The sequence below is a fragment of the Rhinatrema bivittatum genome, chromosome 2 (genome assembly GCF_901001135.1).
Source record: "Rhinatrema bivittatum chromosome 2, aRhiBiv1.1, whole genome shotgun sequence".
NCBI lineage: Eukaryota > Metazoa > Chordata > Amphibia > Gymnophiona > Rhinatrematidae > Rhinatrema > Rhinatrema bivittatum.
This window is the reverse complement of record NC_042616.1, coordinates 219,031,650-219,053,013: the sequence shown is the minus strand read 5'-3', so window position 1 is coordinate 219,053,013 and position 21,364 is coordinate 219,031,650. Positions and strand designations below refer to the sequence as shown.

The 21,364-nt window shown below is 44.5% G+C and overlaps 1 protein-coding gene across 3 annotated transcripts in view; it reads right to left on the bottom strand.

Moving 5' to 3' along the window:
• TAX1BP1 (Tax1 binding protein 1) overlaps nt 1–21,364 on the bottom strand; it is a 262,473-nt gene that overhangs the window by 213,031 nt on the left and 28,078 nt on the right. For all 3 annotated transcript variants that reach the window (XM_029589185.1, XM_029589184.1, XM_029589183.1), the window contains exon 3: nt 16,110–16,212. In XM_029589185.1, coding sequence (XP_029445045.1) covers nt 16,110–16,212 — 103 coding nt within the window. The remainder of the gene's footprint in view (nt 1–16,109; nt 16,213–21,364) is intronic.

The window sequence follows — 21,364 nt, the reverse complement described above, 5'->3', positions numbered from 1 at the left end:
GTTCCTTTATGAGTTAACAGAACAGGTCTCCCTGCAAAGAATCTGGGATCTCCTTGCTACTAGAAGACACTACAGCTGGGATGTCCCAATCAATATCAGACAGATTGAAATGATGTATGTCCTGGTTTGTCCTTTTACCTTCACATATATTCTTAACACACTACCAGACACATCACTAAAGATCAGAGCAATGAAGTATATGAATCAACTAATAGCCATGATGATAAAGAAATGTAAGAGAAATGGTCTGTTTTGCTTAGTGTCCTTGCCACTGAATGAAGCTGTTATGCTGAGAATACATTAATGTTCCTGTGGACACTGCCTTAATATATCTTCACACTTCCCTCCACTAACACTCAGCATCATCTGCCATCATCATGCTGGAAACCTACTATTGCTGAAGACACTGGACTTTAAAAACTTACAAAGTGACACCAATGCATTTTGACTCTAAGAGGCTCATTTCTCATTGCAGTAGTAGAGCTAAATAGTCCTGGACTGCAGTAGCATGCATAATTTAGCACTAGATGACTTTATATTCAGGACTAAATTTAAGAGGCAGGGGAGCAAAGCACTTAGAAAAAAAATTAGGTACCAGCCAACCAGTTAGCTCTGTCTAGATGTGTAGCTGAAAAAAAAAGTAACCAAACAGAAGGGGAAACATCTAATCTATTTCTGCTGTGATTTGCAATTGCATAAATGTTTTGAATATTGACCCATAGTTCCTTGTCTTTTTGGTCAGCAAATTTACACTGTTCTGCTACTTCTATATCAAGAAACCTGCTTTCTAAATTGGTCACCCTAGGGACATCAACTACAAAAACAGATTTATAAAATATGACTGTCCATGAAAAACAGCATTTAATAAATGAAGAGTCACATTAGTTCTGTACATTAGGGTTCTTGCATACTTTTTTTCCTATTAATTGAATTGCTAGATTTATCTATACAATTAAATTTCAAAACAAACACATTCTAAAACTGCAGATATCATGAATGGCTCCCAGTACACTGGCCAATAAAACTATTTAATTTGTGCAATTTACATGAGAAGCTTCATACATCTATTTTAAAAAAAATGGATAATTAAGTTCAAAGAAACTCATGGATTGATAATGCAATTGCAAGATGGAAAACTTACAAATCTACCATTTGTTCTGGAGTTTGTTTTATTTTAAAATTTATAGAGATCCAAAAGTTAGCCGAATAAGCTTATCTGGCTAACTTTGCTGAAATATTCAACGGCACAGCTGCACCACCGAACAAACCCAGCTATGTAAAAGTTAGCCAAATTAGTTTATCCGGCAAACTTTAGGGACTGCTGTCTGACATTGCTAAAGTTATTTGGCTATTTAAGCTAGATAATGCTGAAAATCAACATTATTTGGCTAACTCAGCTGGACAACATGGATTCATCCCAGATTGTCTCCGACATAGGCAGATATGTTTTTAGCTGGGTAACAACTTATCTGGTAATATCTAGGGCAGTCAGACCAGCGTAATATTTAAATCCTGTGGTTTGTCCAGTTAAGTCTGAATTTAGCTAGACAAACCACCTTCAATATGTAGTGTACTCGAATTTCAGTAATGCCTTTGATACAGTTTTGCACAGGCAAGTTACAAATAAGCTGTGCACCCTTGGTTTGGGCCCTAAAGTGACTGACTAGATTAGAAACTGGGTGAGTGGGAGCTGACAAAGGGGTTGTGGTAAATGGAGCTCGCTCAGAAAAAAAAGAGGTGTTACTAGGCATAGGCCGCAGGAATCAGTCCTTGGACTGGTTCTTTTCAACATTTTCATAAGTGATATTGTAGAAGGACTATTAGGAAAAGTTTGCCATTTTGCAGATACCAAAATCTTCAACAGGGTAGACACCCAGGAAGGTGTGGAAAACATGAGGAGGGATATAGTAAAGCTTGAGAAATGGTCTAGAGTCTGGCAGCTAAGATTCAATGTTAAAATATGCAGAATCATACATTTGGGCTGCAAAAACCCAAGGGAGTGGTACAGTATAGGGTGAAATTCTTCTATACATGAAACAAGAGCAGGATCTGAGAGGTGAGCAAAACTAATGATCTCAAGAGGCCAAACAGGTGGATAAGGTGATGGCAAAAGCCAGAAAGATGCTCGAGTTCATAGGGAAAAGAATGGTCAGCAGAAAAGAGGCAATGTTGCCCCTGTGTAATTGCCTAGTGGAGACTGCACCTTCGAACACACACACACACCCTAGAGACGAGGCTCCTGGAGGATAGATTTGGGAACCACTGACCTAGAGGAAAGATGAAATAGGGGAAATATAGAGGCATTACAAGGAATTTTAGTTTCCTTCTTAATGTATTTTAGAATGTATTTTAGTTTCCTTCTTATTGTATTTTAAAATGTATTTTAGAATATTTTAAATTACAATGTCTTATTTTATAATGGATGAATGCTATATTTTACTTTTCTTATCAGACGTATCTTCATTTATATGATTATGTAAACCGTTGTGATGGTACTCTCCAAATGACGGTATATAAAAATGTTATAAATAAACATTTAAATATCTTAAAATACACAGGAAGTGGATCTCTATCAAATGCAAAGAGATTCTGAAACCAGAGATCATGGGATGAAGATGAATGGGTTAGACTGAGGAGTAATCTACAGAAAGGTTGAATGCATGAACAGATTCTCCATGGATGTGGTGGAGACAAGAACAGTATATGAATTCAAGAAGAACAGGGGATCTCTGAGGGAGTGGAAGTAATTGTAGAGCTGAGCAGTTGTGTGGATGGGCAGAATAGAAAGACCGTAAGTTCTTTTCCTGCTGTCATGTTTCAAAGTTTCTAAAACTAACCCCATAATTACCTTTATTTCCTTACTTGAATTGGTAATGACAAGAGCATGAGCCTGTCCCTGGTTTCACTGGGCAACAATGAAAGTATTACTGACCTAAAAAGTTCCTACTCTGTAGTATCTTGATGTGCTGAACACGAATATGACCATGAAAAGTTTTAATTGGCTCTCGTTTTGAAGATATTTAATATAGTTCACTTTCTATGTTTAGTCATGTAAATTTATCCAGGACTGTAAAGAAGCCTAGAATGATGTAATATTGCATCATATTGCATAATACCATCATGCACACATCATCCAGAGTTTATTACATCATTTTCTGATGCAATGCAGTTCTATTGCCATGCTGCTGCTGAGTAAGCTGACGTCAGCAGTGTACTATATGAAGCCCAGTCAGAAAGGGTGAGCATTTGAAATATTCATGCTGGCTGACTACTGCTGGACACTCCGCAGAGATGCTCCCGAACAGGTGTACAAGAGACTAGCAAAGAAATCTAAGACTAAGTCTATGACTTCATTTTCAAACGGTATTAACCGTAGGTGGTCTACTATTGGCATACAATTCAAGATGTAATTATATTATTGCATATTACAAAAAAACTAGAGCCAATTTTGCATTTTCACAGTCACATTCATGTTTAGCACATGGAAATTTATAAGAATTGACTAATTTCATTTTAGTAACATGACTTTTGTGAAAATTTGTTGCCCAGTGACGTAGTCATTTCTAAACACTGTTCAGCCTCCTTTACAGCAGACATCTATTGACAAATATCACTCTGCATACTTTTCTGGAACTCAAAGCACTGGGTTGAATCATGATGGGCAGTTTGTGGGAAGGAAAGCATAGATGCTATGATGATCATTGACTCTGGTCATATAACAAACTGCTAAAATTAAGTACATTAACCTTGATGAAGATTCTAGCTTTGAAGCAAAGCAGTCCCTGAGCATGATGCTTAAAAAAGCTTACAACTGTATACCAACAAGTTGGTGGAGTACCTGACTCTCACATTACTTGTAAAGATCTGAGATGGTATGTGGTTCAACATCCATTCTGTCAGCAGCACCTAATTCTGAGATATAACAATTATTTATACCCTAGACTACATAAGAACACAAGACTTGCAATACTGGGTCAGACCAAAGGTTCATAAACCCCAGTATCTTGTTTTCAACAGTGGCCAAGCCAGGTCGTAGGTACCTGGCAGGATTCCATGGGGTAAACAGATTCCAAGCTGCTTATCCCATGAATAAGCAGTGGATTTCTGCAACTCTACCCTAATAATGGTAATAGTAATTTAATTGTGGGTTCCCTAGTCTTTGTACTTTTTGAAAGAGTAAACAACTGATTAACATTTACTCGTTCTGTTCCACTCATTATTTTATAAACTTCTATCAAATCTCCTCTCAGCCATCTCTTCTCTAAGCTGAAGAGTCCTAACCTCTTTAGCCTTTCTTCATAGGGGAATTGTTCCATCTCCTTTAATCATCTTGGTTGCCCATATCTTTTTTGAGTTGTGGTGATTAGAATTGCACACAATACTCAAGATGAGGTCACACCATGGAGTGATACAGAGACATTATGATATTCTCTGTTTTATTCTCCATTCCTTTCCTAATAATCCCTAGCATTCTATTTGCTTTCTTGGCTGCTGCTGCACACTGTCCAGAAGATTTCAACATATTATCAATGATGGCACCTAGATCCTTTTCCTGAATGTGGAGTCTTGCACTGTGTAACTATAATTTGGAAAATTCTTTCCTAAGTGCCTCACTTTGCACTTGTCCACATTAAATTTAATTTGCCATTTGCATGCCCAGTCTCCCAGTTTTGCAAGGTCCTCTTGCAATTTCTCACAATCCTCTTATGATTTGACAACTGTGAATAATTTTGTGCCATCAGCAAATTTAATCACTTCACTCGTTATTCCCATCTCCATGTCATTTATACATATATTAAGAAGCAGTGGTTCCAGAACAAATCCCTGGGTCATTCTGCTATTCACCTTTCTCCATTGGGAAAATTTTCCATTTAGGCCTTCTCTGTTTTCAGTCTTTTAACCAGTTCACAAACCACAATAGGATACTGCCCCCCCTAACCCATGACATTTTAATTTCCTAAGAAATCTCCCAAGAGGGACTTTATCAAATGTTTTCTGGAAATCCAGATACACTGTAGCAACTGGCTCATCTTTATCCGTGTTTATTTACACCCTCAAAAAAATGTAGCGATTGGTGAGATAAAACTTTCATTTGGCTAAATCCATGTTGGCTTTGTCCAGTAATCTATGTCTATCTACACATTCAGAAATTGTTTTTATAATATAAATCCATCATTTTGCCTGGCACAGACATAAGATTCACCGATCTGTAGTTTCACGGATCAGCCCTAGATCCCTTTTTTAAAAATTGGTGTTACACTGGCAATCTTCCAGTCTTCAGGTACCATAGATAATGTTACTGATGGTTTTCAAATTTCCAATAGCAGGTCCGCAATTTCATTTCTCAGTTTTTTCAGCACTCTGCGATGTATACCACCTCGCCCGGTTGATTTGCTACTCTTTAGTTTGTCTATTTGCCCTAGTACATCGTCCAAGTTCACTGAGAATTGTTTCAGTTCCTCTGAATCAACACCTTTGAATATCATTTCTGGCATGGGTATCTCCCTGTGACATGGCGGGGTCCTGCTCTCAACCCATAATAGAAGACATTCAGAGACATAGGCCCTGACTCAAGAAAAGGTAATCCAGGGAGAGGCTCCAACACAAGAGACCAGTGGAGACTAAGGCACCGAGGCAGTAACTAAGTCAGGAGCAAAATGAGGGTGGAGGACCTAATCACCTTGGCACCCCACTTGTAGCAGCAGGCAGGGAATTAGGGCCCAACCAATCCTGGGATAAGCCCTTCCCTAAACCCAAGGCTTATAAACCTTCCAGCAGCAGGCTGAGCTCTCTATAGAAGAGATAGAGGAGGACCCAACACCATCACAGACTTACACAGAAGATAAGTGTGAGATGGACACTGACTAAGGTCAGCCTTTGATGGACTTGGCTATCTGGGGAATTAGAGTAATTCCAAGGCAAGTGGTTATACAACCTCAGGCATAAAGAGTGCACTCATTTTGGTATTTGAGTTTGTTTTCTTTTTCTTGCCTGTTACGCTGGGGTTGAGGAAAAGCTGTTATAAAACCTCTGGCTTGTAAGAACAACTTGTGGGGGGGGGGGGGGGGGGGGGGGGGGGAAGAGGGGAAAGAGTTGTTCTGGACACCTTCCCAGTAATAGTGACTGGGAGATCACAAGGTGACCCTGGATTGGGTCTTTTTGCTTCTGTCCTGTGTTTTGTGAACCGGACAAATTCTCCTATGAAAGTGGGAAGGGAACAAGACTATCCCTCCTTAAATATGGGGCTATGCAATGCGGTGACTACATGGAAGCCAGTTTAGCCTTTTTGGCGTTTTCCCTTTTCCTTGCTCTTCCTGTTTTTTGTTTTCCCTTTTGGCACGGGGCTAGAGCTGCCACAACTTACACACGCGCCCACCCGTGCTACCAAACCAGGACTTTCGGTTAAGAGGAACTGACTTGCTACGAGACCTCAAGAGTCCTCATATCTGCTGACAGACACCTCTACTCCCCAGGGACCTTCCGACATTCCCTTACATCTTCCTCAGTGAAGACTGACACAAAGAACTCATTTAGTCTCTACGCTACAGCTTTGTGATCCCTAAGTGCCCCTTTTTACCCTTGATCATCTAATGATCCAATTGACTCCCTCGAAGGCTTTTTACTTTAAATGTACCCATATTATGAGTTTTTGCTCCCACGGCAAGCTTCTCTTCAAATTCCCTCTTTGCCTTCCTTATCAATGCTTTGTATCTAACTTGCCAGGGCTTATGCTGTTTCCTGTTTTCTTCATTTGGATCCCTTTTCCATGTCTTGAAAGATTTTTTTTGGGTTATAGACTCTCTCACCTCACCTTTTAACCATGCCGGTAGTTGTTTAGCCTTCCTTCCACCTTTTCTAATGCATGGAATACATTTGGTCTCTGTTTCCAAATAGTATTTTTTTAAACAATGTCCATGCCTGATCTATACTCTTCAACTTTGCACTTGCTCCTTTCAGTTTTTTCCTAACCATTTTCCACATTTTATCATAGTCACCTTTTTGAAAGTTAAATGCTGTTGCAGTAGATTTCTTTAGTGTCCCTCCAGTTATTGAGTCAAATCTGATCATGTTGTGATCACTTTTGCCAAGTGGTTCTAGTATTCTATGAACTTTAATTATGACTCTGAAAATATCAAAATCATTAAACTCTATAGAGGGAACAGTTTTTGACTCAGATGCAATAATAGCATCATGACATTACATTGCTGACAATAACATACATCAACATTTGCTTAAATGTTTCTTTGGCTAAAGCATTACTGAACATCACAGCCCCGAAGGAGAAACCAAGAGAGCAGCATTTAACAACCAATAAGCAGGGTGTAAGAACAGAGATCTGCCCTCTCTGGACCCCCCCCCATGGTTCGCAGTGTGTGCTTGTGTGCCTTTGCCTGCACAAGCTGTGTTTCAGCTCCTGTTCCACTGGAGCTGCAAGCCATGCCCCCCCTCCCCCATCCCAACACGTCCTCACCATCCCTGTGGTGAAAATGAATGCTGCAAAGGCAGAGCACCACATGGCAGAATGTCACTCCTTTGTGTGACCTTAGATAGGTAAGAATGTGGGGGTTTTTTATTTCATATAATGTTTTAAGTCAACTGATACAGTGAAGGGGGGGGGTCCTGTTCAGAACATCTATGGGCAGGGGAGTTATGACTTTGAAAGTCTGCATAAAAGGAGTTTGGGCATTACATGTTCTCGCATTTTGACTCTGAATCCTTTGCCCTGTTATTTGGGGTCCCTCCCAAAGATATCACAGTATTGGAGGGTTTCTGTCAACATGGATGTAGGAGGATTAATCAGGGTCTTTAAGCTTTGTCATCCCAGAGTTCTGATTTATTTATTTTTTAGATTTATCTCACACCTTCTCATTGGTGGCTCAAGGTGAGTTATGTTTAGATACAACAGGTATTTTCTTGTCTCCATAGGATTTACAATATGAGGGCCAAATTTAATAAGCTTTTTCCCCATAGAAACAGAATGAGAAAAGCTTTCGTGTATCAGGCCCTAAATTTATACCCGAGATAATGGAGGATGAAGTAACTTCCCAAAGCCACAAGGAGTCAGTGGAATTTGAACCGTGGCTTCCCTGATTCTCAGCCAGTTGTTCTAAATACCAGGCCACTCCTCTTTCCTCCTTGAGCTAATGAGAAAATTCTTAGCTATATTTATTTATTTAAGTTTTTTTTGTGTACTGCTTAAGCAATGTGGGTAGATCGAAACGGCTCACAGAAAGGTGCATTCATAATAAAAACATAACCAATATAAAATTGTACATTAAATAAAAACAAGACATATTAAAAATGGAAAGCACAATAAAATGTCATATTGCTCGTAGAAAGGACAGGAGGGGCAAGGTAGCACAAAAAAGGCCAGGTGGAACTAGTTTGCTGGAGCCTGCTTAAAAGCGATGGTTTATAGGTAGGTTGTTAGATTTTTCTTAAATTCCCTAGTATTCAATTGAAGTCGAAGGTGATCTGGGACAGAGTTCCTTAAGATGGGACCTGCCACTGAAAAAGCACGGCATCTGGTAAGATCAAGCCTGGCAGTTCAAACAGAGGGGACTTTGAGTAAGCTTTTAATCACAGAGCAAAGCTGTCTAGAGGGCTGATACAAGCAGAGAGAGGTTGGCTGATTTCTTATGAAGGAATTTATGGATAACTGAAAGAATTTTGTACTGTATACATGATGGGATAGGAAGCCAATATAAAGAGTAGGGAACAGCGGTAATGTGTTCTCTAATCTTTGTACCAGACAAAATGGGGCGGATTTTCAGAGCCCTGCTCGCGTAAATCCGCCCAAAACCGGGCGGATTTACGCGAGCAGGGCCCTGCGCGCCGGTGAGCCTATTTTACATAGGCTCACCGGCGCGCGCAGAACCCCGGGACTCGCGTAAGTCCCGGGGTTTTCGGAGTGGGCGTGTCGGGAGGCGTGTCGGGGGCGGGGCCGGAGCGCGCGGCGTTGCGGGGGCGTGTCGACAGCGTTTTGGGGGCGGGTACGGGGGCGTGCCTACGGCCCGGGGGCGTGGCCGCGCCCTCCGTACCCGCCCCCAGGTCGCGGCCCTGCGCGCAGGAGGCCCGCTGGCGCGCGGGGATTTACGCCTCCCTCCGGGAGGCGTAAATCCCCCGACAAAGGTAGGATGGGGGTTTAGACAGGGCCGGGCGGGGAAGGTGAGGGGAGGGCAAAGGAAAGTTCCCTTCTAGGCCGCTCCGATTTCGGAGCGGCCTAGAAGGGAACGGGGGTAGGCTGCGCGGCTCGGCGCGCGCAGGCTATACGAAATCGATAGCCTTGGAGCCTGGAGCGCAAACAAAAGTAGGCTGTTCGCGCTCGTCTGAAAATCTACCCCAATACGAGCAGCAGCATTTTGCACAAGTTGAAGAGGAGGTAGGGCAGAATCTGATAGACCTAAATATAGGGCGTTGCGGAAGCCTAGTTCTAGGGTCTTAAAATTTTTTGGTACAAGCCAAGATACCGATCTTAATAAACTATTGCCGATTTAATTCTTGAAGAATCAGCCAATATTGCATTATCACTGAATCTTGAATGAAAGAATCAGGTAGTGACAGCTGTTTAACCCTTCCCCCCATATTTATTCAAGGACCTACAGTGACTGAAGGAAAGCCCCTCTGAAGTGCCTGAAAGGTGGATATAAATCAAAATAAACAAAAAATAAATGATTTCGGCCCTAAGCACCTTTTGGATAAACTGGTACCTTTTGCCCTTTTCCCATGCACTACATTCTCAGAATAAGGGTTTTAAGGAAATCAAACTGATGACTACTCAAAGTGTTTTCATGCATCGGCCCTTTATTCTGGAATAAACTTGCCAGAGAGTTGCAGTCAATAAGAGAACCTTATTCCTTTAGAAAACATCTTGAGACCTGACTCTTCCATAAGGCTTTTTCAGGAACAGATCAGATAATTTGGTTCTCTTTTAGATTATATTTTTCTTTTGCAACCATTTTTTTTTCTCATGCTTTAACCACCAACTTAAGGTTCATTCTCCTCAAACCTATAATTTTGATGTTTGGCATTTCTTTTATTTGTTTGTTTTTAACTCCTTCCTCCAGCATACTAATGCCTATGATCAGCTATTTATTTCTGCCTTTGTTTATATCAATCTGTCAACTGTTTACTTTTATTTCTGCAACAGATAGTTAAAACCTAAAATATCCCTATTTTCTGATAGATCAGTAAAAGAAAATTAGGTCTTACCTTAGTTAATTTTCGTTCCTGTAGTACCACGGATCAGTCCAGACTCCTGGGTTTTGCCCCCCCTCTAGCAGATGGAGACAGAAGTTTACAAACAAAACTCCGCCTTATCTAGGCTGGTGCCACCTACAGTCTGGCAGTCTTACTTAATGTCAAAGCAGATGAAGCCCCAAAATTACCACAAATGAACTATATACAGGAACCTACCAACCAAAGTAACAGCTCAACTATCCCCCAAATGGGACCAGAACCAGAGCCATCGATAACGAAGAAAAGAGACAACAGAGACAGAATGGACAGAAAGAAACCATACCGTCCTCAGACCGGACTCTCATACCGAACAGTAGACTCGACGGGCGGGACTCTGGACTGATCCGTGGTACTACAGGAACGAAAATTAACTAAGGTAAGACCTAATTTTCTTTTCCCTGTACGTACCCGGATCAGTCCAGACTCCTGGGATGTACCAGAGCTACCTTAACTAGGGTGGGATCCGGAGAGTCCCGCTCTGAGCACCCCTGCCCCGAAACCGCCGGAACCCGGCGCACGCACATCCAGGCGATAATGACGAGCAAAGGTATGCAACGACTTCCAGGTCGCCGCTCTACAAATGTCTTCCGCCGAAATCTGACTGCACTCCGCCCAGGAGGCAGCCTGCGAACGCGTAGAATGAGCCTTAAGCCCCACCGGAACAGACTTGCCCTGCAGCAGATATGCGGAACCAATGGCCTCCTTCAACCAGTGAGCAATGGTAGTTTTGGAAGCCGCCTGACCGCGCCGAGGACCGCCCCACAAGACAAAAAGATGATCCGACCTCCGAAAAGGGTTCGTCACCTCAAGATAACGTAAAAGGGCTCTCCTCACGTCTAGCCGCCGCAAATCTCGATAATTCGGAAGCGACTTATCATCCTCAGAAAACGCAGGCAACTCCACCGTCTGGTTGAGATGAAAAGCAGACACCACCTTAGGCAAGAAGGAAGGCACCGTACGAAGCGACACCCCGAATCCGTAATCCTTAAGAAAGGTTCCCGACAAGACAAGGCTTGAAGCTCCGACACCCTCCTCGCCGACGCCACAGCCACGAGAAAAACTACCTTCAGCGTCAAGTCTTTCACTGTAGCTCCGCGAATAGGCTCGAAGGGAGCGGAACACAAGGCCTTCAGAACCAGATTCAAACTCCACGAAGGACACGGAGAACGGAACGGAGGACGCAATAGCTTAGCTCCCCGGAGGAAACGAATGACGTCCGGGTGTGCAGACAATGCCACCCCGTGGACCTGCCCGCGCAGCAAGGCAAGTGCCGCCACTTGCACCCTGAGCGAACTGCAAGACAAGCCTTTCGCCAAACCATCCTGGAGGAAAAGCAACACCTCCGGCACCGAAGCCCGCGTAGGCCGAATAGCCTGAGCCAGGCACCACATCTCAAAGACCGTCCATACTCGCACATACGCCAGAGACGTGGAAGGCTTGCGCGACCGCAACAGCGTTGTGACCACCGCATCAGAATAACCCCGTTTCTTCAACCTACGCCTCTCAAAAGCCATGCCGCTAGACAAAAGCATTCGACCTGGTCGAAACAAACGGGACCCTGATGTAGCAGGTCCGGCACATACGGAAACCGCAGGGGAGGCCCCAGCGCAAGTTCTGAAGATCCGCGAACCACGGCCGCCGCGGCCACTCGGGTGCGACTAGAATCACGGGCGACGGGTGAAGTTCGATGCGCCTCAGCGTCCGACCGATGAGGGGCCACGGGGGAAAGACATAGAGTAGCACCCCTGTCGGCCAAGGCAACGCGAGGGCGTCGACCCCTTCCACCCCCGTCTCCCGGCGACGGGCAAAAAACCGCGGCGCTTTGGCATTTTTGAACGTCGCCATCAGGTCTAGCACAGGTGTTCCCCACCTGGCGCAAATGCTCCGAAACGCCACGTCCGCGAGTTCCCATTCGCCTGGATCCAGCCAATGGCGACTCAGAAAGTCCGCCTGAACGTTTTCCACGCCCGCAATATGCGACGCCGTTATGCATTGCAGATGCCGCTCGGCCCAAGCCATCAACTGCCGCGCCTCGGCGGCCACCGGCAGACTTCTGGTGCCGCCCTGCCGGTTGATGTACGCCACCGTTGTCGCATTGTCCGACAGAATCCTGACCGCCTGGCCGCGAACCAACGGCAGGAACTCCCGCAGGGCGAACCTCACTGCCCTGGTCTCTAACCGATTGATGGACCACGCCGCCTCCGTCGGGGACCATGTGCCCTGCACCGAACTCCGGAGACACACCGCGCCCCAGCCGTACAGACTGGCATCCGTGGTGACCACCGTCCACGAGGGCAGAGCCAGCGAAATGCCCTTGGTCAAGTTGTTGTGACAGAGCCACCAGGCCATGCTGGAACGGGCCGAAGGTGGCAGCGGCAACGGCAGATGAAACTGCTCCGACACCGGGTTCCAGCGGGAGAGTAAGGCCAATTGCAACGGTCGCATATGCGCGAACGCCCAAGGAACCAATTCCCGCGTGGACGTCATAGACCCTACCATCTGTAGATAGTCCCAGACGACCGGCATGGGCTTGGCCAACAAACGCCTGGCTTGACACTGCAATTTGATTCTGCGCTCCTGCGTCAGATAAACCATGCCCTGACGCGTGTCGAACAAAGCCCCCAAAAACTCCAGGGATTGCGACGGTTCTAGCCGACTCTTGCCTCGATTGATCACCCAGCCGAGGCTCTGCAACAACTCGATCACTCGTTGAACCGCCAACCGACAGAGACGCTCGGACTTCGCCCGAATCAACCAATCGTCCAGATACGGATGAACCAGACACCCCTCCTTGCGAAGATGAGCAGCCACCACCACCATGATCTTTGTAAAGGTCCGCGGGGCTGTCGCCAGCCCGAATGGTAGTGCTTGAAACTGGAAGTGCTGCCCCAGCACCGCGAATCGAAGGTAGCGTTGGTGATCCGCGCAGATCCCGATGTGGAGATACGCCTCCGTGAGATCCAGAGACGCGAGAAACTCCCCTTGTCTCACGGACGCGATGACCGACCGAAGCGTCTCCATGCGAAACCTGGGGATCCACAAGCACCTGTTGACACCCTTGAGGTCGAGAATCGGACGAAACGTGCCCTCTTTTTTTGGTACCAGGAAGTAAATTGAATACCTGCCGCTGCGCAGCTCGTGGAACGGTACGGGCACGATCGCGCCCAGGGCTAACAGATGCCGGATTGTGCCCCGTAACGCCCGCCGCTTCTCTGAAAACCCGCCGGGCGACACCATGAAACAAGGCGGGGGCCGCCGTGCAAAATCTAACGCGTAGCCGCGATTTATCACGTCCAGCACCCACTGATCCGACGTGATCTTGGCCCACTCCCCGGCAAACTGCGACAGCCTGCCGCCGATCACCGGCACCGGAGCGTGGGCCGGCAGCCCATCATTGTGGCAGCTTCCCGGCCGGGATTCCGGACCCGGTCCCGGGTCTACCAAACCGGCGCCCGCGAAAGGACTGCGTGTACGACTGCTGCCTAGCCGCATTGTGGCGAAAAGAGGAGACCGATCCTCGCGCATTACGGGGCCGACGACCTCCACGGAATCTACCCCGCGTGGCCGGCGTCCCCCGACGCGGCCTGTCCTCCGGCAACCGATGGATCTTGTTCTCGCCCAAAGACTCAATCAAATCCTCTAGCTCCTTACCAAACAGTAACTTCCCCTTAAATGGCAGTGAGCCTAAACGAGCCTTTGACGAAACGTCCGCCGCCCAATGGCGGAGCCACAACAAACGCCGAGCCGACACCGCAGAGACCATCGCCCGTGCCGAAGAACGAAGCAAATCATGAAAAGCATCCGCGCTATAGGCAATCACCGCCTCCAGACGAGTCGCCTGCTGCGCTTCCTCCGGCGACAAACCTTCGTTAGCAGAAAGCTGCTGGGCCCACCTAAGCCCCGCACGGAGGGAGAAACCGCTACAGATCGCTGCCCTTACACCAAGCGCGGAGACTTCAAAAATTTTCTTAAGCTGCACCTCCAGCTTACGATCCTGCAAATCCTTGAGTGCCGTCCCTCCCGTTACCGGGATGGTGGTCCTCTTGGTGACCGCCGCCACCGCAGAATCAAGTTTCGGAATCTTAAGGAGCTCGAGCGCGTCCTCCGTCAGGGGATAAAGCTTATCCATGGCCTTAGCCACCTTCAACCCCAAATCAGGAGTATCCCACTCCTTAAAAAGCAAATCGGACGCCGAAAAATGCAATGGAAAAGCCGTCGGTGGTCCCCTCAGCCCCAACACCACAGGATCTGTGCGTCCTAGGCGCGACTCCGGTCGTGGCAAGTCTATCGCCAACTCTCCGAGGATTGCCGGAATCAGCGGCGCTAATTCGTCGCGCCTAAACAAACGCACCACCTTGGGGTCATCGCCATCCGTCACGTGGAGACCACTCGACCCACTAGCTCCCTGATCCTCTTCCGCGTCAACGCCCTGCGGTTGCGATTGTGGATCCGGCGCCTCCGGATCCCCGGATTCGGAGTCCGTCTCGGCATCCCCCCGCGGAGCCCCCAAACGGAGCGGGCGTGCTCCCACCGGGGGATCCGAGACCGGGAGAGACCTGGCGCTCCGTTTAGGCTCCGGCCCCCGAACCGAATCCGGCGCTCCCCGCGATCTTTTCCTGGCCTGCCTGCTCGCTTTAAAAGCCTTATGCATAACTAAAACAAATTCCGAGGAAAAGGAGTCAGAGGAGCTGCGATCCGGATCCTCCTCCGGATTGCTCACAGCAGGAGACTGGTCCCCCTCGGAAACCCTCCGCTGCGGGGACAGGGCAGGAGGAGCGTCCTCCGCTCCCCCCGGCGACGGGGACGCCGCGCAGCCAGGCCCCGCCGAGCCCAAAATGGCGGATCTTCCCGCCGAAATCGCTGCGTCCAAAATGGCGCCCGTTCCCGCGCTCCGCGGGAACGGACCTGCTACTGCCCCGACTTGCGTCCCGAAGCCTCCGGCGGCCGCTGCCGCTCCGAACCGGGTCCCGCCGAAACGCCCTCGCCGCCCGAGACACAGCCGGAACAAAGGCTGTCCCGGGAGAGGCGACGGGCCGCCCCGCAGGCCCTGCAAACTGGACGCCGCGGCATGCTCCACAGAGAAGGAGCAGAAAGAAAAAACCAAAAACGACCACCACCCGCGGCGCCGCTCCCGTTCCCCCCCTCCGCACGCAAACGAGCCCGAACAGGGAGAGAAAGGGAAAAGGAGAGACAGGCAAGAAAAAACAAACAAAACTTTTTTTTTTTTTTTTTTTACCGTTCGCCGCCGGCTCCGGGACCACCTGGGGGGAGTGAACCGAGCTCCCCGGTTTCACCCCCAGGCTAGGAACGCTGGCAAGGGCCCTCAGCCCACCCTCAGCGCGCTCAACTCCCCGGAGGAAAAGCTCCCCCGGGAGGAGACAAGCTCGGACCTGCAGGCACACAACTGCGGTCCCAGCGTCAAGAAAAACTTTACCAAACCAAAAACAAACTAGACCTAACCAATAATTTTATTTATTTTTTTTTTTTTAAACTAGGCCTCAGCTCAGACTGCAGGTTTTGCACCCTCTCCACCTGCTAGGAGACAGAAGAAGACTGCCAGACTGTAGGTGGCACCAGCCTAGATAAGGCGGAGTTTTGTTTGTAAACTTCTGTCTCCATCTGCTAGAGGGGGGGCAAAACCCAGGAGTCTGGACTGATCCGGGTACGTACAGGGAATTATTATTTTGTAATATCGTATACTACTGAGTTTTTGTATAGTATGTTTTTTTATTGACTGCTGAGGATTATTCCGACATGGATTGTCTCTTGCCTTGCATGTGTTATAGTTACGAGTAAAATATTTTAAAAATAAAAACCTTACGCAAACATGAAAATCCAAATACTGAACACAAAAAGTCTAGGATACTTACCCTGAAAGGACAAAACGCAGTTAACTGTTGATCCTTCCACATAATTTTCAGGCATAGGTGACCAAAGAAATGTGTAATAGTCCCGAGCAGTGCTCCAGCCAACCTGAATAAAAAAAAAATTTATTTTTTTTTTTGAAGCAGGTAACACAATGCCTTCTATTTGTGGCAAACTTCAAATCTGTGCAAGAAGAAGAATCACCCTTACTAGTCTAAATATGAAAAATCATTGAGAAGCCATTTTCATCTAAACATTCTCATTTTAGGTTAAAAAAAATAAACCATGATCCCCCATGGAATTAACTAAACATCAATAAAGTGGCCTGTGAGTCCATGGGGGTCTCTTTTCTCCTCCTCATGCCCTGGACTTGACAATTTAAAAGAATCCCAAAACAGGAGATATAGGGATAGAGGGAAACCATGGGCCCCATAACCATTTTCTTGGCATCTAGTTTCAGAAGTTGGCTAATTGATGGATTTTTGCCTCTTCTTTAGGTTACTCAATTCTAAGGGAGTAGAGATCGTGAGACGTAATCTGTTGAATTTTTTTTAATCATTTTAATGTTTGAAATGTTATATGACTAAGGACATGTAATAAAGTGACATGAAACTATATTTCCTAAACCAAACAAAACAAAAAAAAAAAGACCACAGACCTTTGGCTGTCTCTTCCCTTTGTTATGGGCACCCAAATAATAAAAAAAAAACGTTAATTCTAAAGTGCTTTAAGCCTCTAATGTTTGCATTTTTACATTTGTATTAATTCACTATAGAAAATTCACCATCCAGTGAGAAGCCTGAGATCAATGTTTTCTTGATATTTCAAGCCATCTCGCAATTAGGTTAGCAGATATACACACAATAAATTACTATCAGTTGCTGATGCACTTTTGACAAATAAGTTACCTCATAAGAACATAATAAGTTGCCATACTGGGTCAGACAGAGGGTCCACCAAGCCTGGCATCTTGTTTCCAGGTTACAAGTACCTGGGCAAGTACCCAAATATTAAATAGATCCCATGTTATGTGTAAACCGATGTGATGACTTAAGTTGAATGTCGGTATATAAAAAACAAATACATAAATGCTACTAATGCCAGTAATAGCAGTGGCTATTCCTTAAGTCAACTTGATTAATAGCAGTTTATGGACTTCTCCTCCAGGAACTTGTCCAAACCTTTTTTTTTTATACCTAGCTACACTAACTGCCTTAACCGCATCATCTGGCAATGAATTCCAGAGCTTAATTGTACGCGGACTGAAAAATAATTTTCTCCAATTTATTTTAAATGTGCTATTTGCTAACTTCACAGAGTGCCCCCTAGTCCTCATATTATCTGAAAGAGTAAATAACTAATTCACATTTACCTGTTGAAGTCCTTTCATGATTGTATAAACCTCTATCATATCCCCCCTCAGCCATCTCTTCTCCAAGCTGAAAAGACCTAACCTCTTTAGTCTTTCTTCATAGGGGAGCTGTTCCATCCCCTTTATCATTGGTTGCCCTTCTCTGTACCTTCTCCAGTGCAACTGTATCTTTTTTGAGATGCTGTGACCAGAATTGTACCATGGAGTGATACAGAGGCAGCATGATATTCTCTGTTTTATTTACCATTCCCTGCCTAATAATTCCTAACATTTTGTTTGCTTTTTTGATTGTCACAGCACACCGAGCCGATGATTTCACTGTATTATCTACTATGATGCCTAGATCTTTTTCCTGGGTGGTAACTTCTAATATGAAACCTAATATCATGTAACTACAGCATGGGTTATTTTTCTCTATATGCATCACCTTGCACTTGTCCATATAAAATTTTATCTGCCATTTGGATGCCCAGTTTTCCAGCCTTGCAAGGCCCTCTTGCAATTTATCACAACCCGCTTGTGATTTAACTACTCTGAATAATTTTGTGTCATCTGCAAATTTTATCACCTCACTTGTCATATCCTTTTCCAGATCATTTATAAATAAATTAAAAAGCACCAGTCCAAATATATATCCCTGAGGCACTCCACTGTTTACTCTTTTCCACTGAGAAAACTGACCATTTAAACCTACTCTCTGTTTCCTTTCTTTTAACCAGTTTGTAATCCACAGATGGACACTGCCTTCTATCCCATGACTTTTTTCTAAGCCTCTCATTAAGGACTTTGTCAAATGTCTTCTGAAAATCCAAACATACTACATCTATCTGCTCACCTTCAATCAGGTTCATTACCTCCTTCAAAAAAAATGTAGCATGTTTTATGAAAGCAGATGTACAGTAAGCCCTTCAAGAAACAATTACAAATATATTCGAGATGGTAAATTTTTATTTTAACATGGTTAATAGACAGTGTGATGTCTCTGTAGCAATTGGAGTTAATGCTGTCATTTTGTTGTATTTTATCTGTATTTTATGAATGCTTTGTTTTACTGTTAATTTGTATTTAATGAATATTTTCTTTGGAAACCACTCAGGATACTGGATGATGTGGCCTACAAACTTTAAAAAAAAAAAAAAAAAGAAGAAATATGATGCAATTTTATCTCCTGTATCAAAAATGAGAAAAAAGGTACAGAGTTTATGTAAAACAGTATAAAAATGCTAAAGAAACAGAACCATGACTGGGAAAAAAAGCATGACAAGAAGAAACAATCAGGGATAGCAAACAAAAACCTGACTGTGGTAACTTGGGCGATAGTGGCTTGGAAAACAGTCAGGAGGAATAAAGAGGCAGACTCTGGCTGTTTCTTTATGTGCAATTTATTTACAGTGAAAAGCAAAATCAAACAAAGAATGCAGCTCACCTTAAGTTCAGGTAGCACACAGACATCAAACATAGCAGGTCTTTGTAAAGACTGGGTTCCTGCCTTCTTCCTGGGACCTCTCTAAACCTTCCAGGCCTTGAGTTCTTACACTCTGGGGAGGGGCTCCTCCCTTCACCCAGGATTCCTTGTGGGTATGGATCTTATGGAAGACCAGGCGAGACAGCTATGTCTAAGTCCCTTAAGATAGTCTGAGGGAATTTCCTATAGACTCTCTCACACACTCAAAAAAGGTTAGGAAAAATTTGATTTTACTTTTGGCTAGCATTTTCTAGTATTTTTTTTTTTTTTAGTTAATGGCATTGGCTTGGAACTAGCTTTGTTCATCAATCACATTTTCTGGCTCACCCACCTCTAGTCCTAGGAAGTTAGAGAAACGTGAACATAAGCTATCAGGGATTTAGTTTTTAAAGTACGACTCAGGTTCTTCTGGTTTCATATGGTGCTTGCATTTCAGGGTACAAATCTTACTCCTACCCAATGCAACTCTGGTCTAAAAAACTTTTAAGTACTTCCTCAGGAATGCAATATAGATCAGAACCAAAAAGGAAATTCAATGATTTTGTTTTAACTACCAATTGAATCACTTCAAAATGTTTTCTTAGTGCTGCTGTTTTAAGCATCACAACATTAGAATTATATTCGTAAATTTATTAACTTAAAATTCAAGGGGGGAATGCAAGCATTGGATGTTATCACCCACATTTTTACTTCTGCAGTGTTTTTGGAAATGTATTTGCATTTCCCGTACACAGCAGCTCTCATTGCTTTCAAATGCTGAAGAGATCATGATGAATGTAGTTTAGCTTTGGCTTTTCCAGATTTTTGTAAGCAAACAGAAAGAAGGAAAACAGTCTCATCATCTGGCCAAAAACTGAACACTCTCTCCTAAACTCAAACGTAACAGAGTATATGCTATAAACACTATTAAAAGGCAAAGTATATAGGAACTGTGACTACATCCTTTGTCATCTCTGTAAAAGACTGGAGGTTGCTGTTCAACATTAAGTTAGTCTCTATGCTCTCATTTTTATATAATACTACATCTAAACTAGTTTATACATTGAATACTATCAAATCTATTTTGCTCATCCACTGCAAGCCTGCTAGTGCATGAATGTAATTCAACGGATTGTGTCTCACATACAAAGCCCTGAATATGAATATTTTTCTGTTTTATAGAATTTATTACTATGCAATATGCTGTGTGCCAATGTTAGTGATGTACGGGGAGTCACTTGTTAGAGAGAATAAGTAATGATCTAAGAAAGCTTGAGGATTACAGTAGTTGAATAATTGGCAGTTAAGATTCAGTGACAAAAAGTGCAGTCATGTACATGGGTCAGACATCTGCAGGAGCAGTATGCGACAGGTGGTGACGAGCTGATGTGCACTAATCAAGAGAGAGACCTTGGGGTGATCTCAAGGAAGTAAAACTGTGTGATAAGGAAAGTAGTCAGAGCCATAGGGATACTGGGATGCATAGGGAAAAGTATAACCAATAGAAAAAGGAAGTAATGATGCCTCTTTACAGGCCATTTGTAAGGCCACACCTAGAGTAGTGTGTTGAATTCTGGAGGTCATACCTCATAAAGGACATCAGATGCTCGAAGCAATCCAGAGAAAGGGAAACAAAATGGGGCAGAATCTGTACGAAATATCCTATGAGATGAGACTGAAGGACATAAATATGTATACCCAAAAGGAGAGGAGACACAAAGGTGGCAGGGGATATGATAGTGACATTTAAATACCTTAAATGTATTAATAATACATCAAAACTTTTCCAACAAAATAAATTTGTAAAACTAGGGGTCATGTTGTGAAGTTCCAAGAGATAGATTCAAACAACGTTAGGAAATATTTTTTCATGGAGAGGGTGATGGTTGTCTGGAATGCCCTTCTGGAGGAGTTGGTGGAGATAAAGCAAGTTTGCTTATGTTATGGGATTATTTTGCTTGAATATGACTACTGATGAACTCAGAGACACACACAGACAGAATGTACATAAGAATATAGAAAAATCATTTGGGGCCTGGCTAACTCAAAAACAGGTAACCTAATTTACCCATGTCCAGGCACACAGAACTGTTCCAGACATCTGATCTCCTACCTAATTACTACTTGCATATACCCCACCACTTGCATAATTACCTTCTGTTTGCACATCCCCCAAATAATTGTTGCAGAGTTTGACAGGCCTATTTGCTAAGTTTAGAGCAGAAGGGAGGTATTCCTCACATATGCAGATGCCATTGATCAGGACTGTGCCCATTAACAAAGGTCTGACCTCCCCTCCTGCTTCAAGCAGTCTGATTATTCCCAGTTTATGCATCTGCTAGTGTTAAGATTTCTCATAAACAGTAGAAAAGCAGGTACAATTGAAAATGATTAAGAACATCAAAACAGACCCCAGAGATGGCAGCATCGACAGATCTCTTGAG